Raw genomic sequence first — 27,340 nt, 5'->3', positions numbered from 1 at the left:
GATGGAGGCTGTGGGCGGCAGCGGCGGGTATCATCCCATCATTGTGCGCTCGCTGTTTGTTTTCCTCTCTGTATCGGCGCTCTGTGAGAGGGCGAGCACTTGTGAATGGTGGGGTCACAGCGGATATACTCCATCTCTGAGGGAAGCCAGTCCTGGAATCATTTTCATTGTAAAATCACAGTGAGATTCTGGCGTGTGTCACTGCGACACTGCTGAGCCGTGCTGTATGTCTGTGACACGCATGTGGTGCGCAGATCTCTCCACACCTCACACAGCTGGACTCAGTGCACCACAGTGAAGTGCATCGCCTGCTTCATACTTACATAAAGGATAAGTGCACTTAAAGCAGACCTGAACCCAGAACTTCCTCTCTGCTCTAAAAGATAAGCAACATCATAGTAACCTTTACAGAGAAACATTTATTTGTTACAGCTTATACAGCTTCTCCGAGATGCTGCAGTGTGATTAATTCCTGGTTTCATGGAAGCACATACAGGGTTAACCTCCTGTGTTTACATACAGCCTGTCTTCACAAACCTGTGCACAGATCTGACAGCTCAAATTACAGTGGCTCATTACTAGCAGATAAGGGAGAATTAGGCTGTTATCTCTACATACAAGCAGGGTAGGTTTCTCTGTGTTTTTTCTTCTCTTTAAAAAAAAAAAAAAAAAAAAATCTCAGCTGAGTCGTCCTTTGTTTTGGAAATGGTGGTCAAGCGTGTGTACTGAGCTTTAGCTGACAACTCTACAGAGCTCATCTGAATGGAGCAAAATCTCAAAGGAATGTTTCCAGCATCTTGACAAATCCATGTCACAAAGATGTGCGTGTGAAAGAGTTATTCCATAGTGTTCCTAACAAAGACTGTGATATGGAAGTGCCCTAATGCGTTGTACACAAACTAGGTGGGTCTCGTCCCAGACAGCCGGTGAGAGCCACTATACCGATAATCTAGTGTATATACTGTAGTGATGTCTCAGCTAGGGGCATTATTCTGCTACTTGCCCAGCCCCCTGTCTGGCCGTCAGTTCTCCTCTCCATAGAAACACGGCTCATTTGTAGCCTGCAGGCTAGCGACCCGTCTGTCCAGAACTTACACTCGATCTGTCACCCAAAGCGTCGAGTCCCGACCCCTGCGTGCAATAGTTCTCGTACATGTGTACGAGGCTTAACAGGGCGATTAGTCCAGGTGTGGATTATGAGTTATTATGTCCTGCTCTGTGCAGATAACTCCTCAATGCACTTCTTTCTTCACAAAGCCAGATCCAGTGCTCATAAAGAAGTCATTTCAGCTTCAGCCAGTTCTGGAAACTCATAGCTGGCACCAGTGCAACATGGAAAGATTTTTTTTTTTTTAAGATTGTTTTATTGTGTTTTCTAAATACATAACATCCCCCCCAAAAAAGGAAAAAACAAGAAAACAAAGCACAGAGCTGGCAGCATTGTGTGGTCCCCGTCTTACCCAAAACTGCTGAAATATAACACTTTGATGTTGTCTGGCTCGGGACATGGGGTTAATTAACCATTCCTGTAATGACTTTCTCAATCCAGCATTCAGTTTCTATAACTGCGCATAGAGAATGTACAGATGCTGTGGAATTTGGCGACAGCCATAGGTCTGTTCCCAATACCAATTGAAGAGATCATACACCAGATAGAAGTGGATGCCACTGCTGGATCCTTGTAGGGTGTAACAATAGACCCTGCAAGGGATGCAGCCGCAGGGGGCCCAGAAGCCACAAGGAGCACTGTCCTAAGAGACTGACAACTAAGGGCACAGAGAGAAAAAGCTTTCTGCTCTCCTACAATTGTTCTAATGACTGCATCTGCTCAGCCACTGTTAATGAATCATACAAAGTTTTATAGAGAAGATTTGTAGACCGTCCCTATTCAGTGTGCAGCAGGTTCTTTTGTACAGCAGTGCCCAGACCCCAACCGCTGTACTCCTCCCCAAGTGCTGTGTACTGTAGTGATGCTGAAGAAGTCTGCAGAAGCAGTTCTGCTCCATCAGAGATGGACAGAGTGAGTGTAATAAGCTGAGGCTGGGAGCACACTTGTCTGTTGGTTTTCTGTATGAGTTTTCTGCACACCATGTGTGTCTGTATGTGTGTAAACATGCACGTTTTATCACAGAAGCTAATGTTATTGGTAGAGAAAATGCGTACAGAGCTTTACTGCTGTCTGTTTTTGTCTGCATGGGGAAAACACATTCCAGTGTGCACTAGCCAACTGAATAACATTGGCTGTCAGTTTACCTGTGCAGAAGGAGGGGGGGAGGGGCCCCATCCAAAATTTTGGAGGAGGGCCCAGTGATTATGTGCCTGCTTGGAGCCAGAGATATAAAGCAAAATCAAGGGAAGGTTCCACACACAGGCTTTTTCAGGAACTGTGCAATTCATTGTCCCATCACACACGTTAAAGACATCTGATCACTACAGCCATAACGGCTTAAATGGTCAGATATCTTTAACCTGTGTGATGGGATGATAAATTGCACAGTTCCTGTGTGTGGAATCTTCCTTTAATTTTGCAGTTTCCAATAATATATGCCATTTCCAGAGTACTCATTGAGATGGGCACTGGGGGTGCGACTAGAAGACGAAGCGACGAAGGAAGATGGATCCCAGCGACGTCCCATGACAACACGCAATCCCCAATCCAACTTCCTGCCGATGTATATGCGCAATTGTCACGCAACGGCACACGCCGGGCGCGAGTGAGACTTTGTGTGGGAGTTGTCGGGGATCTTAAAGATCCGATCCGCCATGATAGTTGTTATCGTCGCGCAATGCTTAACGAGATTCACGTGATCGCATGCCTGTACCCACATCGCGAGAACGCGGAAAGGATCGCTCGTCTCCTAAAAAAAAAAATCGCTGGTCGTCTGGAAAATCGTATGAAAAATGTCAAGGTGGGTACGAGCCTTAAACGCCCACCAGATCGACCATAAGATAGATCCCTCTGATTTCATCTAATCACAGAGGGATCTATTAGCTGCCCTCACACTGCATACAGATTTTACAATAAATCAAAAATTGCTGCCTGGCTGCCCCCCCCCCCCCCCCTCCCATCAGCAGTACTCCTACCTGTCCCATTGGTGTGCATCCTCCCTTGTCCGGTGTTTTTACTTTATGACACAGGGCTTCTCCTGCCTTTGTCTTCTCCCCCATGTCATGTGACAAAAGCTGGAGTTCAAACACTAGAAGTCCAGCAGCATACACGCCCAACCTTTGAACGCCCAAGTGTTTGAGCTGCATCTTTTGTCACATGACAGGGAGACAACAAGACACGGGGGGAGGAGACCTGCAGCATGACTTAAAACCACCGGACACTGGAGGATGTGTGCCAGGGGAGTGCCGCTAACGCTACTGCGTCAGTCATCGCCAAATCGAACACTGCTAGCATTACCCACCGCAGACTGAGCAAAGTTTTCCTTCCTGTGCAATTCACAGAATCGTTTGCGGAGGGAAATCGATTGATTTCTAGCAGATTTGATCACAGTGATTGAATCTGCCAAATATTGACGGGTAAAATCGTCTAGTTTATGGCCACCTTTAAATGACCAATATTTTACTGTGAACTCTTCCATTCACACTTAAACCCTCCCCTTCTAGTGCCCCAGAACTATGGGGTTTCATGTTCCGGTGTGAATAAACTGCTTATTATGGCAAGTTACTGCTTTCAGCAAGTGATGCTTACCTGGCCAAATCCATCTGTCTTCCAGGGGTCTTATTGCCACATCCACGGATGCTGCTGTGCATCCTGAGTCTGGGTCCCCTGACAATAATGACATGGTTACCTGTCCATCCGACACAGTGCGTTTCCCCACCCATTAGTTAAAGCAGATGGAGCATAAGTACCGGCATGCCAACCATTACAATTCAGAATTATTATGAATCTATTTGTAGCTCTTGTGAACAGTATTACCTTCTGCCCTAAAAAAGTAGTGCTTTATTGCTAGGCTTGCTTCTTTGAGATTCACAACTTAAAGGAATCCCGAGGTGACAATAAACTGATGAGATAAACCATTGTATCTGTCATCTAACTCCCCAAAAATTATAGTTTTATTTTCTGCGTATTAACTAAAAAAATTATGTTAAATATTCCATTTTCTCATATGATTGGCACAGTCTTTCTGTGTCCCTGAAGCTAAAATATATGAACTAATGACTTTTTAATCTATCCCCTGCACTCAGAAGCTGTTCTCTGCCAAGAAAGAGTTTTAGGGCTGTAATTCCTTATCAGTGAGGATTATGATATGGTCCGACTAGGTCCTGACTGGAGAGAAACTGTCACTTGCATACCTAAATGTTTAACCCTTTTAGAAAGAAAAAGAAGAAAAGGAACACACCATAGTTATTTGTGTGCTTGGCACTGTATATACACATGTCTATCTCATCAGGTCACAGGTCACGTCAGGTACACTTTAACTGGCTCCCCCACCCATGTCTGAGCAGCTCAGCATCCCATCTCTCTTCCAGGTGATTATCGCTCTGGCGGAGAAGAACCGCTCCCACATACCGTACAGAAATTCCATGATGACCTCCGTCCTGCGGGACAGCCTGGGAGGAAACTGCATGACCACCATGATTGCCACATTGTCCGTGGACAAGAGGAACATCGATGTATGTATACAATTTACACGCACGTGCATAGGGCTAAGAAGAATTGGTGCTTGTCTGGTATATTAGGAATGGTCTAAAAATGTCTTTGTCAAAATAAGAACATTTACCGTAGATCATAGCTTTAAAAGGGAACCTGAGGTGAAAGATGTATGGAAGTAGCCATATTTTTTTTTCCTTTTACAAAATACCAGTTGCCTGGCAGCCCGGCTGATCTATTTGGCGGTAGTAGTGTCTGAATCACACACCTAAAACAAGCATGCAGCTAATCCAGTCAGGGCACCTGATCTGCATGCTTACGACTAAAAGTATTAAGGGGCCCATACACTTACACGATTTCCCGCCGATATACAGCAGATTCGATCACTGTAATCGCTGACCGAACGATCGATTTCCGCCTGAAATCGATTGTTCCCGTCTATCTGTCTGCGCGGAAGATTTCGCTCGATCGCCGGCAGGTCGGGAGTGCGTCGATAGCGGTGTTCGAATGTCCGACGACCGACGCTAGCGGCAATACATTACCTGTTCTGCCAGCGCGTGTCCCCGCTGCCCTCTACTGTTTAAACTTGCCCTGACAGGAAGTAAAGTGAAGCTGGAGCCCAGAGCGGAGACCAGGGAACTCGCGACGGCCGGATCAGGTAATGTATGGGGGTGGGGGGGGGGGGCAGAGACAGCTCCACAGATTGTGAATTGGTTTCATAGTGAAATCTATTCAAAATCTGTTTGCAGTGTAGGCAGCCAATAGATCATTCTTTGATCAGATTCGATCACAGAGGGATCTATCTGCTGGTCGATCGATCTGGTGGCAATCGACCAGTGTATGGCTGCCTTTAGAGGCAGAAGATCAGCAGGACAGCCAGGCAATGTGTGTTGTTTAAAAGGAAATAAATATGTTGGCTTCCATATGTCTCTCATCTCAGGTGTGCTTTAATAAAATCCTTAAAGAGTTACTTAAAAGAAAAAAACAGCATACGCTCACAAATACAAGAAGAGAAAGGAGGACAAAGAACAGGTAGCGGTAACCCAGTCCGAAGCAGAAGCGTTTAGTGCACAGGCGCTTGTTGTAGTCTGGTGCCTACATAGAATGCAGATTTGTAGCTATAGGGCATAGGGTGGTTATTCTTGGCACGCGTGCTCAGGTAATCCAGTGGTAACCATGGATAAAATCCAAAAACCTACGGTTTTCAAAACATTAGACGTTGCTTTAGGTAATACTATGCTGTGGATCGTTTTCATGCAAAACTTTTGAAACTGTAAGTTCCTTCTTCAGGCATAATACAGAATACTATAACGGTTGGCAGTGTTACTGCATGCATTATATTTATACAGTGGATACTGACTCTTGGTGAAAACGAGTATCTGGGCATCTGTGTGAAATAACCTTGTCATGTGTAAAAGCCCCGCCCTAACGCTTTCTCACCTTCCTCTTGTCTCTTCCATCTGTGTCATGCTTTCTAGGAATCCATTTCCACCTGTCGTTTTGCACAGCGAGTGGCACTGATAAAGAATGAAGCGGTTCTGAATGAGGAGATCGACCCTCAGCTGGTAAGTCCTGGGCCCTGTGATGAATGCTGTGCTTGTACAGTGGGGCTCACACCTCTGCTGTTGGTTATTGGCAGTGACAGGCACACACTATGCTTATATAGTATACAGCCCCGATCACACCATCCATCTTCTTATAGAAATAAACTTATTTCCAGATACCATCCTACATACAATCTCCACCCTACTAACACTATTCTCCTGTCTTCCTCTCTGGTCACCTCTTCTCACTTATGCCTACAGGACTTCTCTCCTCTGGAACTCCCTCCCTCATCACATCCACCACTCACCCACACTTACCCTCTTTAGGTGCAACCTAAAAAGTCCCCCCTTCAGGCACGCACGCTCTTTCCCTTAGGACACCTAGGCCACTGACCACCACTTTACCACCTCATACAAAACTTCTTGTTACCTATTGTCCTAGCGCTTAACCCATTAGACTTTAAGGCCGATTGGGCAGGGCTCACTTTCTCTTTTGTCTCACAATGCCATGTAATGTGTGTGTCTATGTAAAAATCTATAGTTGATTTGTTCACTGTATAAGCTGTAATCCACCATTGCCTTGTATTGTGTGTGTGTGTGTGTGTGTGTGTGTGTGTGTGTAAGGGGGGGGGGGGGAGGGTTACACTTACCTGGAGCTTCTACCGGCCCCCTGCTGACATACTGTGCTAGCGCCAGGACAAACCGATCCTCCCGTCCTTCGCAGCAAACCAATTTCGATTCAGACGACTGGCCAGTCGGCAGCCTTCTGTGGCTGTGCGTCTCTGGCCATGCACATCCTCCTTCGCGCTCCCGCCATCGTCGCTATCCTGCACATGCACAGTACTAGACTTCTCGTACTGCCCATGCGCAGGGCGGCAACGTGAACAAGGACAGGCGCACTGGCCACCGGCTGACAAGAAGCAAAACTAGCTCGCAGCGGGGAACCAGAGGATCGGTTTGTCCCGGCGCAGCCACAAGATGTCTGCAGGGGGCCAAGAGAAGCCCCGGGGAAGTTTTTTTTTTTACCGCCTCAGTTAAGGTTCACTTTAACTGTTGTGTTGTTTATATTGAATTGTTATACTTTGCATTCTGTTGTACAGGGCAGTGGAAGATCCCAGCAGTACCATATATATACTCGCATATAAGCCAACCCACCCACTTTTACCTTAAAAAACTGGAATAAATGATTGACCCCCATATAAGCCGGGGGTAGGAAATGCTGGCCGCCTTATTCCCCTAGTGTGTCCCAGTATAGCTAGTAAAGTATAGCTAGTATAGTGCCCAGTATAGCTAGTATAGTGCTCAGTATAGCTAGTATTAGCTAGTATAGTGCTCAGTATAGCTAGTATAGTGCCCAGTATAGCTAGTAAAGTACCCCAGTATAGCTAGTATAGTGCCCAGTATAGGTAGGTAGTGCCCCAGTATAGGTAGTATAGTGCCCCAGTATAGCTAGTATAGTGCCCAGTATGGGTAGGTAGTGCCCCCGTATAGCTAGTATAGTGCCCAGTATAGCTAGTAAAGTGCCCCAGTATAGCTAGTATAGTGCCCAGTATAGCTAGTAAAGTGCCCCAGTATAGCTAGTATAGTGCCCAGTATAGCTAGTATAGTGCCCAGTATAGCTAGTAAAGTACCCCAGTATAGCTAGTATAGTGCCCAGTATGGGTAGGTAGTGCCCCAGTATAGCTAGTATAGTGCCCAGTATAGCTAGTAAAGTGCCCCAGTATAGCTAGTATAGTGCCCAGTATAGCTAGTATAGTGCCCAGTGTAGGTAGTATAGTGCCCAGTATAGGTAGTATAGTGCCCAGTATAGTGACCCCCGCTCACCCTCCCCCTGCGGCCACCGCTTTTACCTTAGCCGGCACCGCTTCTTCCATTCCTCTCTCCTGCTCGCTCCATAATTCACAGCAGCGCTCTTCACGGCTGCTGTCTGTGATGAGGCAGGAAGCAGAGAGCGCGGCTTCCTGTAGCGGCCGGCGATGTGTATCGCCGTTGCTATGGGAACCGCTCTCTGCCTCATCACAGACAGCAGCCGTGAAGAGCGCTGCTGTGAATTATGGAGCGAGCAGGAGAGGGGAATAGAAGAAGCGGCGCCGGCTAAGGTAATAACAGCGGGAGGGGGGAGGGGGTGCGCCGGGGTATGGGGGGGGACGCGGACCACATGGCATGGCTAGCAAACAAGCCGACCCCCCAACTTGTGACCCACTTTTGGGGGATCAAAAACTCGGCTTGTATGCGAGTATATACGGTATATAAATCCGTAATAATAACAATGCTATTGGTGATGCCCTGTCATTGAGCTTTCCTGTTTCCAGATGATCGTACGCCTGAAGAAGGAGATCCAGTCACTGAGAGACGAGCTGGCCTTGATCACCGGCGAGCAGAAAACCGATGAACTGACGCAGGAGGAGATGCTCAGGTGTGTTCTCAAGATTTGGCTTTTTAATCTTCTTTGTTTCATTTTTATGTGCTAGTGAGCACAGACAGCATATAAGCTTGATCAAAATGCACAACGGTAAATATGCAGGGATTTGCATGATATTTGCGTGAACAGCTTGTACAGGAACCATAGGTCTCATCGGTTAATGCAGGTACAGTACTGATAGTGATCTCCTCTGTGCAACAAAGTAACCAAGCAGTTCGGGGTGACTCAAAACCAAAAGGAGAGTATAAGGGACTAAAAGAGACCGAAAAACCCTCCTACTTTCTGTGCAGCCTGGATGATGCTGGAGCATTGCAGCCATGCACAAGCAAGTCACAGATGACAGGCAATCCCCTCAGTAATCAGGAAGCAGCTTACACAGGAAGCATATGTCTCACCGGTATACACAGCTTGCAGTCTTTAGCTCATGCACCTGAGTAGCTTTGAGATAGCAAGCAGGCTACAAGTCGCTGCCAGCCCGCCCACCAACTACGGCTCATGGGTTTCCTACTGATGTTTGACGCATATGCCGGCCCACTTACCTTTATAGCCGGATACAGAATACTGGAGCAACCAAAAAACAGGTTCACTATAACAGAAGTTCTATTATATCAGGGTTTACTATACCTGGCGTCACTCCGATATACTTATAATGGCACTAGGCCAGGACCTGGACATTTAGTTTAATATATCAGAAGCTCTACTACTGTTACAAAATTATACTGTATTCTAAAACATGATATACAAAAGCAAAACAAAAATTATTGGTAAAGTGGACCTGAACTCTTGCACAGGACAGAAGGGAAACATAGAGAAATGCACCCTGTATGTACTTAGATAGTTTAGCCTGTCTAATTCCCCCTCATGTGTTACTAATCGCAAGTGTTATTTGATCTCTCAGCTGTGTCAGCTCGGGAATCTCGGCAGCCCCAGCAGAGCGGCTAATTTGTAAACACAGGATGTTAACCCTATGCCTGCTTCCATGAAAGCAGGAAGTAGACACACTACAGATTTATTGCAGGATTTCTATCTGCTGTTGCAAGTAAATGTTTTTCTTTGAGGCAGGGAACGCTGTTTTCGTATGCGGTTTCTGCACAGAAAAACTGAGAACTCATGTTAATCAATGGGCTAGTTCACACTTAAAGGACAACTGAAGTGAGAGGGATATGGAGGCTGTCATTTTTATTTCCTTTTAAACCATACCAGTTGCCCGATTGTCCTGCTGATCTTTTTGGTTGAAGTGGTGTCTGAATAACACCAGAAACAAGCATGCAGCTAATCTTATTAGAGCTGACAATAATGTCTGAAACACCTGATCTGCTGCATGCTTGTTCAGGGGCTATGGCTAAAAGTATTAGAGGCAGAGGATCATCGGGTAGCCAGGAAACTGATATTACTTAAAAGAAAATACATATGGCAGCCTCCATACACCTCTCGCTTCAATTGTCCTTTAACCACTTCACACCAAAGCAGTTTTTACTGACAAGAACGATTTTCACCTTTCAGTGCTCATCCCTTTCATTTATCAATAGCTTAATCACTACTAATCACAATGAAATGATCTATGTCTTGTTTTTTTCACCACCAATTAGGCTTTTTGGGGTTGATATTTGTTTTCAGTAATTACTTTATTTTCTATGCATTTTAAAGAGAACCGAGATGAAGCACCCTCTTGTATTTTACCTTCTAAATCAGTGGGAACATGCAGTAAACACCTAATCTGCTCTTTGTTTCATTGTTCTCTGTTTAATCTGACTGTTATCACCTCTGATAAGAATCCCGACTGAGCAGTCTAGTTTTGCTACAGAAAGATTATAGCTGAGTCTATCTTCTCTGGTGTCTTTTCAAGCCCAAGCCTGCCCCCTTGTGGCTCTGCTATAATGACTCAGCTATAATTATTCCCTGCAAAGCAAGACTGAATGCTCAGTCCGGGATTCTTATCACAGCTGATAACAGACACTTTTAGCAGTGAGGATGAAACAGAGAGCATGGTAAGTGTTTTCTCTAATGTTCTTACTGATAGATATGGTAAAATACACAAGGGTGCTTCGTCTCTGGTTCCCTTTAAGGGAAATACAATGAAAAAATACACTATTTCTCCAATTTCATTCCCTATGGTTTTAATATAAACACTGCTACTGTACATAAAACCCACACATTTTATCTGCCTATTTGTCCTGGTTATCACAAGATTTTAATTATGTCCCTAGTACAAAGTATGGTGACAGTATATCATTTGGAAATAAAGGTGTATTTTTTGGGGGGTGGTTTTCTTTTTCACAATTTTCATGTGCACGGGGATGCACATGCACCCGCGGGAGCACGCACGCGCACAGCGGCAGCAGCACTGTCTGACTTATAAATAAGTCCTGGAGCCATTAAGAGACTCTAGCAGGACGTTTTTATATGTCAGCATGTCATTAAGTGGTTAATGTGTTTTTCGTGCGTAGAAAAAAACTGACATTCTGCATCATGATTCTGCACATTTTTTCAGTTTTTTGTATCAGTTACATTAGCTGCTGTTTTCCTGCATAGAAACACACTTGGTGTGCAGAAAAAATATGCAGAAAAACGCGAGCAGAAAACTGAAGGACAAGTGTGTTCCCTGCCTAAAGCGTATTATGCTGTTGCTTATCTTTTAGAGTAGAGAGGGAGTTCTGAGTTCAGGTCCGCTTTAGCCCCATCATGTGACTTCTTTTCCCTGCCTACATTCTAGGGAACACTAGAAAAACAATATTTTGCTTGGAGTTTGCAATTTCTTTTTAGGTGCACCTCAGTTATAACCAGTATAATAAATGTCGGCCATGGAGCAGCAGCCGGGAGTGGAGAGTCCTATAGATCCAGCAGAGTGTAAAGCCGGCCAATTACCAGTCACCCTGCGGTTTCCCGAGGAATGTATGTAGGAAGTATTGTAAAGCCTCCATAACAGCGGCCTAATGACAAACGCAGGAGCCGCTCTGCAGGAAGGCCGACCGCGGACAGCGCTGGAACGTCTACCTGACAACACCAGCTGATCTGTGTCATAAAACGAGGTGCTAAGCCCCCGCCCGCCGACACCACGGACAGACTGCCATGTGATGGAGACGCCAGTGACCTCATACGCGGCAATAAGCAGAGAACGTGCACCCGACAAGCCATGAGGACTCTCAGGAAATCTACTATAAGTTCAGGAAGTGTCGGCTTCGGGCTACACGCGGAGAAACTGCTCACTGCAAGGCTGGTGCTGATGTGTGCTGCAGTGGCGAGGCTAGAGAGTATGGGCCCCATAGCAACATTTCTATGGGGCCATCAGATCTAGGCTCTCTTGAGCAATTCCACCTGCCCCTACCCTATGGATTTGAGTTGAGTGGGCAATTTACATTCCCATGCAATGCACACTGTGTGTAGTCCATGGGCACTGAGACAAAGTCAGAGGGTGGAGAAACAAAGTGAACACATCAAGTGCTCAAAATGAACAATAGGAGATAACAATTGCTAGTGTGCCTGGGTGGAATAGGTATTTCCCTCAGATGTCCAGAGGACCTGGTCGGGTGGAATTACACATTCTCAATGCATGCTCAAAACTTGAGAAAAGCACTAAGTGTACAGCCCATAAGGAGAAGAAAAACATGTTGGCACTTGCATTCCATGTGTAAAAAAGCTTTAAAGGGAACCAGAGATGAATCACCCTCATGCATTTTACCATATATATATATCAGTGGGAAAATTTGAGAAAACACCTACCCTGCTCTCTGTTTCATTCTTCACTGTTCAGCTTTCTTCTTAGCAGCCCTGATAAAATCCCCGACTGAGCATTCAGTCTGGCTCTGCTCAGGAATCTTTATAGCTGAGTGTGTCTTCTCAGATGTCTTTTCAAGCCTCAGCTATAATGATTCTTGAGCAAAGCCAGACTGAATGCTCAGTCTGGGATTTTATCAGGGGCCAAGGCTGATAAGAAGCAAGCTTAACAGTGAAGAATGAAACGGAGAGCAGCGTAGGTGTTATCTCCAATGTTCCCACTGATATATACGGTAAAATACATGAGGGTGCTTCGTCTCTGGTTCACTTTAATACTTCTGGCTTATGAGAATCATCTCAATACAAGCATGGTAATAATTCTTAAAAATCCTACCAAATCCTTATAGTGCTATGGTGTGAAGTGGGGGTGGTGTTTGGCTGACGACCGTTTTGCTCGATTGAGCGTCCTCAGAGGCTCTCTGCACCATGGTAGGATTTTTAAGAATTATTACCATGCTTGTATTGAGAAGATTCTCATAAACCAGAAGTAATAAAGCTTTTTTACACATGGAGTGCAAGTGCCAAACTGTTTTTCTTCTCCTTATGGACTGTACACAACAAGTGCTACCTGGGCCCCCCTCCTTTCCAGGGCCCCTTAGCTGTTGCTATAGCTGCTATTGCTATGCCCCAGCGCAAGTGGAAAATCCTGCAGGGAGTTACATTCGGGGCTCAGGTTAGAAAACAATAAAATCAATAGTAGAGGGTTCACTTCGAAAATAATAGTGTTAGAAAATACACTATTAACTATTAACTATTTATTAAGGTACCCATAAACTGTACAATTATTTCCTTCAGCTTTGATCTTTTAACACAATTTTATGGTCAAATTGTATAAAAATGTGCGCCGTTTGTGACGCAAATCAATGCAATTCGATTATTTAGTCGATTGGAAAAGGAGAAAATATTGATCCAAAAGTTGGCTGGTTGGATGATCGAATCAGAATGTAAAAACTTCTTAAATTGTAGCGTTTATGGGAACAATCGCTAATTGCCTTCCAATTAGTTTTGATCGCTCAAAGCGCGTTGAAAGATCGAATCTGAAAGGAAAATTGTACCTTTAATGGGCACCTTTAGACAAATAGACAAAATAATAATAAATGGCCAAACCTTTCGTGGACCCAACCCACTTCTTCAGGCCAGTTATTTGTGGCGAGAACAACACTTCAGCCGTTCTTATAGTGCCTCTCTATTTTTTCCAAAGAGGCCGACCACCCCAAGAAGATCCAGTGACGGCCCAAGTGGAGACGGTCTTCTTTTCTCCATCTGTCTACTTAGATGGTTGCACTTATCAGTAGTGATGGTCATGTCTAGGAGTCCTCATGGAGAAGCATGCGATTTGTTTGATCAGCTGACAGGTTTGCAAAGCTCTGATTTGCTGTGATCACATCCTGCTTTGGCACATGATCATGACTAGCAAATCACAGACTTGCATATCTATCACCTGACTAAACTGATCACATGCTTCTCCATAAGTTCCCCTAGGCTTGAGCAACACTATCAGCAACTTTATTTTGCGAGTTCCCTGCTTTTCCATTCTCCCCAAGAAACTCATAAGTACTACACTTGTGTGTGATCCAAGCCACTGCTCATCCCCGCTATACCTGGATTGGAACTGAGCCAGTCTGCAGGTGGTGCCTTTAATTGGGCCAATTTCAAACTTGCCACCATTTGCATTAAATTTGCATACAAGCTAAATTTATAAGCATCCTGTTAACCATCTCTGCTCAGCAATCCTGTGCCTGGGAGTTAAACCTGGCACACACGTCCAATTTTCATTGACCAATGATTGGGCAATTTTACCATCTTCATGTAGTACCGGTATGAGACCGAACAGATTGTGTAGGTAAGATCTCCTAATACTTGTAGGGGGGTAAGATTGACCAATAATCGGCCAATCAAGATTGTCAGTGTGTACCAGGCACCTCCTGATTTTCCTAACCCTCTCCCCTCTGGATAGGACAGAACATGTCGCTCAGCAGAGAGCGCAGCATTGCGTCGCTACAGCGATCATTCATAAACTGTCACCTGAAGTCATCATAGAAGATTGTGTTGGGAGACCTTTTTTCTCACATAACTGATTCTTCCCTTCCCTTCTGGTGTTACCACGTGCACCGTTTGGTTAAGGTAACCGATCTGCCCTCCCCTCCATACAGAGAAACATGCCGGACATGTGTTTCCAATTCCCCTCCGCTTACATAACTGGAGACGTAACAGCTCTAGAAATAGAAGCAGAGTTTCCTCAGTGATTAATTGAATGGAATGAAGCCGACTTAGCACTTCCCGGGCTGCTGAAGCGAGGTCTTTGTGTGGTGATTAACAGCACCTCAGTGCTCTGCACAGTGCCCACACATCTGTCCAATGCCATTTCTGGGCTATTCCTAATGCCAGCCTGCGCCCTAAGGAGCATGCCAGTTACCCACAGAGGAGATATGCATTGCCCACACATCTGTCCAATGCCATTTCTGGGCTATTCCTAATGCCAGCCTGCGCCCCAAGGAGCATGCCTAGTTACCCACAGAGGAGGTATGCATTGCCCACACATCTGTCCAATGCCATTTCTGGGCTATTCCTAATGCCAGCCTGCGCCCTAAGGAGCATGCCAGTTACCCACAGAGGAGATATGCATTGCCCACACATCTGTCCAATGCCATTTCTGGGCTATTCCTAATGCCAGCCTGCGCCCTAAGGAGCATGCCAGTTACCCACAGAGGAGATATGCATTGCCCACACATCTGTCCAATGCCATTTCTGGGCTATTCCTAATGCCAGCCTGCGCCCTAAGGAGCATGCCAGTTACCCACAGAGGAGATATGCATTGCCCACACATCTGTCCAATGCCATTTCTGGGCTATTCCTAATGCCAGCCTGCGCCCTAAGGAGCATGCCAGTTACCCACAGAGGAGATATGCATTGCCCACACATCTGTCCAATGCCATTTCTGGGCTATTCCTAATGCCAGCCTGCGCCCCAAGGAGCATGCCTAGTTACCCACAGAGGAGGTATGCATTGCCCACACATCTGTCCAATGCCATTTCTGGGCTATTCCTAATGCCAGCCTGCGCCCTAAGGAGCATGCCAGTTACCCACAGAGGAGGTATGCATTGCCCACACATCTGTCCAATGCCATTTCTGGGCTATTCCTAATGCCAGCCTGCGCCCTAAGGAGCATGCCAGTTACCCACAGAGGAGGTATGCATTGCCCACACATCTGTCCAATGCCATTTCTGGGCTATTCCTAATGCCAGCCTGCGCCCTAAGGAGCATGCCAGTTACCCACAGAGGAGGTATGCATTGCCCACACATCTGTCCAATGCCATTTCTGGGCTATTCCTAATGCCAGCCTGCGCCCTAAGGAGCATGCCAGTTACCCACAGAGGAGGTATGCATTGCCCACACATCTGTCCAATGCCATTTCTGGGCTATTCCTAATGCCAGCCTGCGCCCTAAGGAGCATGCCAGTTACCCACAGAGGAGGTATGCATTGCCCACACATCTGTCCAATGCCATTTCTGGGCTATTCCTAATGCCAGCCTGCGCCCTAAGGAGCATGCCAGTTACCCACAGAGGAGGTATGCATTGCCCACACATCTGTCCAATGCCATTTCTGGGCTATTCCTAATGCCAGCCTGCGCCCTAAGGAGCATGCCAGTTACCCACAGAGGAGGTATGCATTGCCCACACATCTGTCCAATGCCATTTCTGGGCTATTCCTAATGCCAGCCTGCGCCCTAAGGAGCATGCCAGTTACCCACAGAGGAGGTATGCATTGCCCACACATCTGTCCAATGCCATTTCTGGGCTATTCCTAATGCCAGCCTGCGCCCTAAGGAGCATGCCAGTTACCCACAGAGGAGGTATGCATTGCCCACACATCTGTCCAATGCCATTTCTGGGCTATTCCTAATGCCAGCCTGCGGCCCTTAAAGTGCACCAGAGATGACATTTGACATGGTGAGATAGACGTGTATATATGTACAGAGGCAAGCATACAGACACTTGGTATGCTGTGCTCTTTTTCTTTTTCCCTGCCTGAATGGCCTGGTGCACACCAAAACCCGCTAGCAGATTCGCAAAATGCTAGCAGATTTTGAAACGCTTTTTCTTATTTTTCTGTAGCGTTTCAGCTAGCGTTTTGCGGTTTTGTGTAGCGGTTTTGGTGTAGTAGATTTCATGTATTGTTACAGTAAAGCTGTTACTGAACAGCTACTGTAACAAAAAACGCCTGGCAAACCGCTCTGAACAGACGTTTTTCAGAGCGGTTTGCGTTTTTCCTATACTTAACATTGAGGCAGAAACGCATCCGCAATCCAAAGTCTGCAGCAGCCCGGGAGTATGCGTTTCTGCAAAACGCCTCCCGCTCTGGTGTGCACCAGCCCATTGAAATACATTACCCTAGCGGATCAGCACCCGCAAGCAGATCGCAAACCGCAGCAGAACCGCTCTGGTGTGCACTAGGCCAAAGAGTTTATAATTGGCTACGGAACTGACAGTTTTTCTCCAATCAGTACCCAGTCGGCTCACTAATAACAAATTACAGCTATAAAACACTTTCCTAAGCAGATCGCTGGGCTTTTTACTGTGAGAGGAGAAGATACAAAATCAGCAGTTCATGTATTTTCACTCTGGGACTGTTGAGATACTGCAATTGAGCAGAGACTATGAAACATTCAATCTGCTTTGTAAATGTTAATGCATAACATAAAACCTTGAGATATCTAAAGAGTAATTTTAGGAGTAGAAGGACAGATCCAATTGTTTATCCCATTAGTTTTTCATCTCTGGTTCACCATAAGGTGGCCACACACGATACAATAAAATGATCCAATTTTATGGCAATTCAATAAATATGATCGGATCTCCTGAAAAAAATGGAAAGCTTTTTTTTTCTTTATTAGACTGTAAAATCAGATTGGATTTCCCGTATTTTTCGATTTTTATCGATCCAGAATGCTGTTTTCTAAAGATTGTATGGTGTGTGAGATTGTCAATTTATTAATATGCACACCCTAGCAATTTGCTCAGTGTTTCCAATCATTTTTATCATAATTGGGGAAAAATTGAACATAGGTGTGTGGTACATTGGTCATATTTTTGAAATGTTACAATCAGTCAGAAAAATATATTGCAACTCTTGAATTGAACAGATATTTAAAAAATTGTATGGTGTGTGGCCACCTTAAAGAGGAACTTCAGTTTAAACAAACATACTGTCATTAGGTAGTTAATTAAAATAGATAGGTAATATAATCTCTTACCCACACTGTTTTAAAAAAACAGGCAAATGTTTGTGATATCATGGGGGCAGCCATCTTTTTGGTTGAAAGGAGGTGACAGGGAGCTTGAGACACAGTTCCAACTGTCATGTGTCCTGATCACCCCTCCCAGTTGCTAGGCAACAAGAACAACATCAGAAATCCCATCATGCTTTGCACAGCTTCAGGGGAAAAATGCCCGGGCAGATTTCTTTGATGGGGCGGAGCTTAGCTTCTGTACAGCTAATAATGAGGCTTGTGTACGAAAATCAAAGTTCTGATGCTGTGAAAGTGTTAAAGAAACACCAAGCCTTTTCAGTGCTGCTGAGTAGATTTTTAGTCTGGAGGTTCACTTTCAGGGGCACACCAGTTACCCACAGAGGAGGTGTGCAGTACCCACACATCTGTTTAATGCTGTTATTGGATTCTGCTATTCCTAATGCCAGCCTGCACCATAAGGGGTACGCCAGTTAGTTACCCGCAGAGGAGGCTTCAGGGCCCATCCACAAGGGGCAATTTGCAGGCATTTTCCACTGATTCTTGAATTGCTGGTGATCGTTAGCGCTTTGAAAAGCGCTAGTGTAATTAAAAGTATATGACAGTAATCTCACTGCATTGATCACCGGTGATTCGCGAATAACACAAAAGCGATGCATACAGTTCTTTTTCGCGATTTTAAAGCGATTGAAATGTTAAAAACCAGAGACTTTTTTTTTTTTTTTTTGCAGAAAATTAACAGTGATCACTGTGATTGGCTCACGAGGTCACAGGGTCCATGCAGAGGTCTGCTGTCAGTGTGGCAGCAGAGTGCGCAGGTTGCAGCGTTGTGGAATCAGCGCGGATGGCGTAAGTGATGTGCGCTAGTGAACGCAGAAATTGAAAACCACACCCTGGCAGGGGTAAACGGACATAAGCAGGGCGTAGGTTTCAACTAGCCCGGTCCGGAAGTGGTATACCCACATAACAAACCCTGTATATAACTGCTAGGAGGGGTTTGCATCTACTTTATAAGAAAAAACAAAACATGATATTGTTAATGTATGCGCCTGGGTCCAAATATTGGTCTTAAAAATGCAGAAGAGTTACATCGATCAATATAGACAATCTAGAGCAATAACTGCTTAATTAACACTTAAAGGAAACCTGAGATGCCAAAAAAGAAAAAAAATATATACATACTTGGGGCTTCCTCGTCTAGCCCCCTTCAGGCTAAATGGTCCCTCGCCGTCTTTCCACGCCACCTGGATCTTTGGATCTTCCGCTAGGGCCTGGTAATTGCGCCAGTATCTCCTTTTTTTGGGGGGGGGGGGGGGGGGGGGGACTGTAGAGAAAATAACGTAATTAATACTTTTTTTTTTTCACTCTTCATTTTTAATTTTTTTTAGTCAGTGTTGTGTTTGCCCAATTGTAACATCTATCCTCACCCCGATTTACATTCTGAAATTTATCACAGGTGGCGAAATCTTTAGTCCTGTCAGCTGATCTCTGTGGAATGTTTGTTTCTAAGAATTCCAAAGCCAGTGGCCTCCTGGATGCTCTGGGGGATGGTAATTCCACATAGTTTAACAGCCTAGGCTGTGACATCTACATACCAAAAGATTTATATAAAGATGCTGGTCAGCCACCCTGCTCGCTGTACACTATTTTGGCAGTTGGACGGAGCAACTGCCATTCACTAAGTGCTTTTAAAAATAAAGAAAACCCTGAGAACCCCCCATAAGAAGATGGGCTAGTCCAAAATCTGTCAGTAATGTCAGATTCTACTACGTACTGTAAGTGACAGCAACATTGAAGAAAAGTAATTTATGGCTCATTTTACTCTGGAAGAAACATACTTCTTTGTGTATGGTTACATGTATTTAAACTTTTTTAAGATTTTCGCGACAGAGGTCCTTTAAGGGCCGCGGTGTTAAACCCCCCTAGTGACCAGGCCATTTTTAACAAAATAGGTCCTGCAGCTTTAAGTGCTCGCTGCAGGGCCGTACAAAGCAGCACACAAGTGATTCCCTCCCCCCCCCTTCTCTGCCCACCAACACAGCTCTCTGTAGGTGGGCAGTGATCGCTCCTGCCTATATATATATATATATATATATATATATATATATATATATATATATATTTTCCTACTTTTGTGTTTATTTTTTTAATCTCCTCCCTTCCTCCGCGAGCCAATCAGCGTGAAGTGGTCCTTGGCCTGCCGCTTAGCTCAACCCAATTGGCGTGGAGCAGTCGCAAAGAGGTTAAAGGACAACTGAAGTGAGAGGGTATATGGAGGCTAACATATTATTTCCTTTTAAGCAATACCAGTTGCCTGGCAGTCCTGCTGATCCCCCAGCCTCTAATACCTTTAGCCAGACCCTGAACAAGCATGCAGCAGATCAGGTGTTTCTGACATTATTGTCAGATCTGACAAATTAGCTGCATGCTTCTTCCTGGTGCGATTCAGACACTGCTGCAGCCAAATTGATTAAATTAAATGAAAATAAAATAAAATGAAATAAATATGGCAGCTACCATATACCTGTTACTTAAGTTGTCCTTTAAAAGTAGATATCCTGAATAATTTACTGCATTGCATTCTACTATACAGTTCCTCTTTTAGTACTAGTATATTTGATATCCTTTTTGTGTGCACTACCAAAAATTGTTGTGAGATTTGCGTTTAGGAGTCTGGTTTAACACCGCATCTCTCTCATGTCCACATTTCTCGTATTGCAGAATTTTTGCTTTCATCCCTCTTTTTATTTGTGGAAAGGACATTTCTACGATCTGCATGTTTCTGGGTCACAGTGACAGGTGGGATGCGAGATGGGTCATTCCGATTTCTCGCAGTCCAGAAAAATCGCAGGGTAGGAGGCTTCGCCCCGCTCTCACAATGCTTGTTTATTAATACATATTTGATTGCATTGTTGGCCACGGTGAGGCTTTTTTATAGCCTGACATTTAGAAATGAAGGTTTTTAGTCCAAATACTCTAAATAGTGTTCAGAAGAATGCTGTCAGGCGATCAGCTCATGGAGATCTCATCACCTCGCTGCTTGGAATCCGGCAAACCGCTCTAACCCTTTAATGTGCTCCTCCAGAACTCATCCATCTACTGGTGGTGCTGACTGACAGCTGGTCCCGACGTTGCTGACTTTGGATCAGAAGATTCTCCTTTACCATAAATTTCATTACAACTTGCTTGGGCTTCTGTGAGAGGCTATCCACAGATGGTTTCTGCTTTCCTAATATATATCAGAGTGGACCCATAGTGTCACCTAGTGGCCCGAGAACACAGGAGTCACAATCCTATCTGGGCCAGCCTGGGAACAACTACTGGACTAGTCACCTTCCCACCACTTACAGATCTGTTTTAAGGTGCCCATTAACTATTCATTTTTCTAAGAGATCAGCAGTCTGGAAATTATCATTTGGGCCAACTAACAACGGATAAAATGATAAGCAATCTGATCAGACTAAAAGAATCGTTCCACAATTCAAATTGATGGAACGATTGTTCATTGCCAATCAGCACCTCTACCGTCACCTGATCCAACTGATCGATTGCTATGTAGATTGTCCCGATAATGGACACCTTTAGGCCCTTTTCACACTACCGAGTTGCGTTACCATATTTTGCCGCAGGGTAACGTTACGCCAATGAAAGTCTATGGTGCATTTCATACCTGGCATGGCGTGACCAGCTTGAAGTCACGAATTTAATGCACAGGCAACAGCACGTTATCGGGCAACATGCACGGTGATGTGCTGCAACCGGAAGTCATGTAAATCTATGGCTACACAGGTTTTTTTTAAACATTATTGGCCTTCGCATTGCGGCGCATATGCGTGGAAGCATATTTTTTCAGTACACTTCTGCACAATTCAAATTTCGGCCACAGAAAGTGAGCACTAGGGAAGTGAGGTTCCTTAGCGCTCACTTTCTGTGGCCGAAATTTGAATCACTTCCTGCTTGGCCTGAAAGCAGAACTTTGAAGGTCCAATTGCATTTGGTGTAAAGCTAACAGCTTACCACAGCAATAGATCATACCTACAGTGAAACATGGCGGTGGTGGTGTGATTGGAGGAGGATGATTTAGGCCTAGGGAGACTTGACTTGATTTATGAGTGTTGAAATTTTATGCCAGTAATTGGATTAGTCTAGGGTTTGAAAACGAGTAACAATGCTCCTGCTATGCATAGTAAAAGCTTGTGCAGGAGGATGAGAAGTTTCTAGGCAGTCTTTACAGGGTGGCATTTATCATAAGGCACCATAGGCACGTGCCTACAGGTGCCTGATGATGGAAGGGTAGTTCACTCACCTACACAAGTGCCTCCCTCCTTCCTAACCTATACAAAGTCCCGAGCACAGTGTAATTGAGAGGTTACTCACCCAGGTCTCGGCATTCCACTGGCCAGATATCCCTTCAGTCGGGGCAGCTCTAGCTACCCGATTCTTGGGAGCACCTGTAGCTGCTTATGTACAGGAAAGAGACAGCTGGGACAGCCAGCACACTTGCGGTGCAGTTCGGCAGGGATATTGTAAGTTCATGGAGGGTAAAGTCTAGGATGCCAGGACATCTGTGCCTATAGGCTCCTGTGATGTAAATCCAGGCCTGAGTCTATACACTACAGAGAGAGTACAGATTTAAAGATGCCCAACAAGAGCAGTTGCAGCTTCAGCCAGTTTTGGATCTTCATGGTTTAGTATAGCCGTGTTGTAGTACTTGTATATAATAATATGTGGCTTTTTGTTTTGTCATGCAGATTGGAGGAGAAGATCCAGAATTTCCTGGAGGATGGAGATCCAGAAAGCACGTTAGATATCGGAGCAGACATGCGCAAAATTCACTTCTGTTTTGCGTTACTTAAGGTAAGACGTTACTGCTGCCTAACTGGAGTCATTCTGGTGTTCCGGGGGGTCCGATAGATGGACCCTCAGTGAATTCCACCTGATTCTGGCGGCAACCCGCGCAGCCTGACTGGAAGGTGGGAGGGGCCAGCCACCTATTCTCCTATACGATTCTTTGCACCAGGGGTGCCAACACTTTTTCGGCTTGCACACTACTTTGAAAATTACAGTGGAAGAGTGATCTACTGATCCCTCCTCCACCCTTCATAGAGGTAGCCCCCCTTTTCCCACCGTATTTGTAGCCCCCATCATCCAGCATATACAGCCACCTTTGACCTCAGTTTAGCTTCCCCCAATCATAGCCGCATGTGCCCCCAGTTTAGCCCCCCCTCCATTTTCAGGGCAGGGGAGGATGTTTTACTCTTCAGAACAGCCAGGTTTCCTCTTCAGCTCAACCGTCCTCAGTTTTATCCCTGTGAACTCTCCAGTGGCGCAGTAACTAGAGTTGCCACCATTAGAGGGCGTCATAGAGATGAGACTTTGGATGGCAGATCTGAAGGAGGATCCCGGCGACACTAATAGGTAGGTGATGCACATCTGTTCGCTTGCCCACTTCTGCGGTTTCATCGCTCGGCGTCCGGTTTCCCTTCGGCATGCACGATCTACCATGCAGTCCTTGCATGATCAACCGGTAGATTGTGATTGACGCATTGGGCACCCTGCTATAAACCTTCCCTGCACCGTATTCGTCCCGCTGACCATTTCCTTTGGAAAGCAGCTGGATAGGACATGCTGCCTTTTCATCTGCTTTCCGCTAGACATGCTTCAATGCACCAAGCATTACCGCATTCGTCAATGCAAAAAACAGATGATTTTACCGATCACCTTGTCGAATGCCAATTCACTAAACCAATTACCAAACTGAAAAGTAAAATTACTGACCAGTGAGGTAAATTACTGACTTGTGCTGTAAATGCCTCAAGAAATATCAAGAAATTGCAATTCACAAAGATTAAAGTATTTGGTAAATCAAGTAAAAGTGTTCAGTATTTACCTCTAGTTCTGACCAGCCGGTAACATTGACAGATGTAGCAGACAGCCAATAGGGATAATGCGGACAGCCAATAAGGGAGAGCCACATAGCCCTGCTTCTCAACCCATTTGATCCAATACTCTGTACTCTGGAACGTGGAACTTCAGAATGGCAGAGCAGGGAAACGTGACATATAAAAAGGTTTTTCTGTATCTGTACCCAACCCCCCCCCCCCCCCCCCGACTCTTGCACACCACTTGTGGGAAGACTCATTGCTCCCTGCCTGACCTGCTGCACAGCTGGTTAGGCTTACCGAGCAGGGCTTGGTGAATTGAAGTCAAACTTCTACAGCAGGGGTGCCCACACTTTTTCGGCTCACAAGCTACTTTAAAATTTGCCGAGGCCAGGAGATCTACCAACGTCCCAAATGCTAAGCACACACCCCCCCCCCCCCCCGACGTAGGTTAGCCAGGTGTATGTGCCTGCAGCATAGGTTACGTGCCCTCAGTATAGGTTAGCCAGGTATATGGGCCCTCAGTATAGGTTAGCCAGGTGTATGGGCCCCCAGTCAAGGTTAGCCAGGCATATGGGCCCCCAGTGTAGGTTAGCCAGGCATATGGGCCCCCAGTGTAGGTTAGCCAGGCATATGGGCCCCCAGTGTAGGTTAGCCAGGCATATGGGCCCCCAGTGTAGGTTAGCCAGGCATATGGGCCCCCAGTGTAGGTTAGCCAGGCATATGGGCCCCAGTGTAGGTTAGCCAGGCATATGGGCCCCAGTGTAGGTTAGCCAGGCATATGGGCCCCAGTGTAGGTTAGCCAGGCATATGGGCCCCCAGTGTAGGTTAGCCTGGCATTTGGGCCCCCAGTGTAGGTTAGCCTGGCATTTGGGCCCCCAGTGTAGCTTATCCAGGTATAGGGGCCCTCAGTGTAGCTTAGCCAGGTATAGGGGCCCCCAGTGTAGCTTATCCAGGTATAGGGGCCCTCAGTGTAGCTTAGCCAGGTATAGGAGCCCTCAGTGTAGCTTAGCCAGGTATATGGGCCCTCAGTGTAGCTTATCCAGGTATAGGGGCCCTCAGTGTAGCTTAGCCAAGTATAGGAGCCCTCAGTGTAGCTTAGCCAGGTATAGGAGCCCTCAGTGTAGCTTATCCAGGTATAGGGGCCCTCAGTGTAGCTTAGCCAGGTATAGGGGCCCTCAGTGTAGCTTAGCCAGGTATAGGGGCCCTCAGTGTAGCTTAGCCAGGTATATGGGCCCTCAGTGTAGCTTAGCCAAGTATAGGGGCCCTCAGTATAGCTTAGCCAAGTATAGGAGCCCTCAGTGTAGCTTAGCCAGGTATAGGGGCCCTCAGTGTAGCTTAGCCAGGTATAGGGGCCCTCAGTGTAGCTTATCCAGGTATAGGGGCCCTCAGTGTAGCTTAGCCAGGTATAGGGGCCCTCAGTGTAGCTTAGCCAGGTATAGGGGCCCTCAGTGTAGCTTAGCCAGATATAGGGGCCCTCAGTGTAGCTTAGCCAAGTATAGGGGCCCTCAGTGTAGCTTAGCCAAGTATAGGAGCCCTCAGTGTAGCTTAGCCAGGTATAGGGGCCCTCAGTGTAGCTTATCCAGGTATAGGGGCCCTCAGTGTAGCTTAGCCAGGTATAGGGGCCCTCAGTGTAGCTTAGCCAGGTATAGGGGCCCTCAGTGTAGCTTAGCCAGATATAGGGGCCCTCAGTGTAGCTTAGCCAAGTATAGGGGCCCTCAGTGTAGCTTAGCCAGATATAGGAGCCCTCAGTGTAGCTTAGCCAAGTATAGGGGCCCTCAGTGTAGCTTAGCCAGGTATATGGGCCCTCAATGTAGCTTAGCCAAGTATAGGGGCCCTCAGTATAGCTTAGCCAAGTATAGGAGCCCTCAGTGTAGCTTAGCCAAGTATAGGAGCCCTGAGTGTAGCTTAGCCAAGTATAGGGGCCCTCAGTGTAGCTTAGCCAAGTATAGGAGCCCTGAGTGTAGCTTAGCCAAGTATAGGAGCCCTCAGTGTAGCTTAGCCAGGTATAGGGGCCCTCAGTGTAGCTTAGCCAAGTATAGGGGCCCTCAGTGTAGCTTAGCCAGGTATAGGGGCCCTCAGTGTAGCTTAGCCAAGTATAGGGGCCCTCAGTGTAGCTTAGCCAAGTATAGGGGCCTTCAGTGTAGCTTAGCCAGATATAGGAGCCCTCAGTGTAGCTTAGCCAGGTATAGGGGCCCTCAGTGTAGCTTAGCCAAGTATAGGGGCCCTCAGTGTAGCTTAGCCAGGTATATGGGCCCTCAGTGTAGCTTAGCCAGGTATATGGGCCCTCAGTGTAGCTTAGCCAGGTATAGGAGCCCTCAGTGTAGCTTAGCCAGGTATAGGGGCCCTCAGTGTAGCTTAGCCAAGTATAGGGGCCCTCAGTGTAGCTTAGCCAGGTATATGGGCCCTCAGTATAGCTTAGCCAGGTATAGGGGCCCTCAGTGTAGCTTAGCCAGGTATAGGGGCCCTCAGTGTAGCTTAGCCAGGTATAGGGGCCTATATTTGGCAGCAGATGCACACAGTATCCCCCCCCCCCCCCACACACACACACAGTGTGACATGAAAGCCCCCCTCCCCACCCCAGTATATTTGGCAGCAGATGCACACAGCATCTCCCCCCCCCCCCCCCCCCCCACACACACACAGATACACAGCTTAGCCAAGTATAGGGGCCCTCAGTGTAGCTTAGCCAAGTATAGGGGCCTTCAGTGTAGCTTAGCCAGATATAGGAGCCCTCAGTGTAGCTTAGCCAGGTATAGGGGCCCTCAGTGTAGCTTAGCCAAGTATAGGGGCCCTCAGTGTAGCTTAGCCAGGTATAGGGGCCCCCAGTGTAGCTTATCCAGGTATAGGGGCCCTCAGTGTAGCTTAGCCAGGTATAGGAGCCCTCAGTGTAGCTTAGCCAGGTATATGGGCCCTCAGTGTAGCTTATCCAGGTATAGGGGCCCTCAGTGTAGCTTAGCCAAGTATAGGAGCCCTCAGTGTAGCTTAGCCAGGTATAGGGGCCCTCAGTGTAGCTTATCCAGGTATAGGGGCCCTCAGTGTAGCTTAGCCAGGTATAGGGGCCCTCAGTGTAGCTTAGCCAGGTATAGGGGCCCTCAGTGTAGCTTAGCCAGATATAGGGGCCCTCAGTGTAGCTTAGCCAAGTATAGGGGCCCTCAGTGTAGCTTAGCCAAGTATAGGAGCCCTCAGTGTAGCTTAGCCAGGTATAGGGGCCCTCAGTGTAGCTTATCCAGGTATAGGGGCCCTCAGTGTAGCTTAGCCAGGTATAGGGGCCCTCAGTGTAGCTTAGCCAGGTATAGGGGCCCTCAGTGTAGCTTAGCCAGATATAGGGGCCCTCAGTGTAGCTTAGCCAAGTATAGGGGCCCTCAGTGTAGCTTAGCCAGATATAGGAGCCCTCAGTGTAGCTTAGCCAAGTATAGGGGCCCTCAGTGTAGCTTAGCCAGGTATATGGGCCCTCAGTGTAGCTTAGCCAAGTATAGGGGCCCTCAGTATAGCTTAGCCAAGTATAGGAGCCCTCAGTGTAGCTTAGCCAAGTATAGGAGCCCTGAGTGTAGCTTAGCCAAGTATAGGGGCCCTCAGTGTAGCTTAGCCAAGTATAGGAGCCCTGAGTGTAGCTTAGCCAAGTATAGGAGCCCTCAGTGTAGCTTAGCCAGGTATAGGGGCCCTCAGTGTAGCTTAGCCAAGTATAGGGGCCCTCAGTGTAGCTTAGCCAGGTATAGGGGCCCTCAGTGTAGCTTAGCCAAGTATAGGGGCCCTCAGTATAGCTTAGCCAAGTATAGGAGCCCTCAGTGTAGCTTAGCCAAGTATAGGAGCCCTGAGTGTAGCTTAGCCAAGTATAGGGGCCCTCAGTGTAGCTTAGCCAAGTATAG

General features: G+C 46.5%; 1 protein-coding gene across 1 annotated transcript in view; it reads left to right on the top strand.

The window, feature by feature from the left end:
- The window catches only part of KIF6 (kinesin family member 6), a 287,414-nt gene that overhangs the window by 89,383 nt on the left and 170,691 nt on the right, over positions 1-27,340 (top strand). Inside the window, exons 8-11 of the mRNA XM_068232714.1 lie at positions 4,480-4,623; positions 6,079-6,165; positions 8,457-8,560; positions 22,341-22,446. Of these exons, the coding sequence (XP_068088815.1) occupies positions 4,480-4,623; positions 6,079-6,165; positions 8,457-8,560; positions 22,341-22,446 (441 nt within the window). The remainder of the gene's footprint in view (positions 1-4,479; positions 4,624-6,078; positions 6,166-8,456; positions 8,561-22,340; positions 22,447-27,340) is intronic.

The sequence above is a fragment of the Hyperolius riggenbachi genome, chromosome 4 (genome assembly GCF_040937935.1).
Source record: "Hyperolius riggenbachi isolate aHypRig1 chromosome 4, aHypRig1.pri, whole genome shotgun sequence".
Classification (NCBI taxonomy): domain Eukaryota; kingdom Metazoa; phylum Chordata; class Amphibia; order Anura; family Hyperoliidae; genus Hyperolius; species Hyperolius riggenbachi.
The sequence above is the reverse complement of the archived record's forward strand: the minus strand, read 5'-3'. Positions and strand labels throughout refer to the sequence as shown.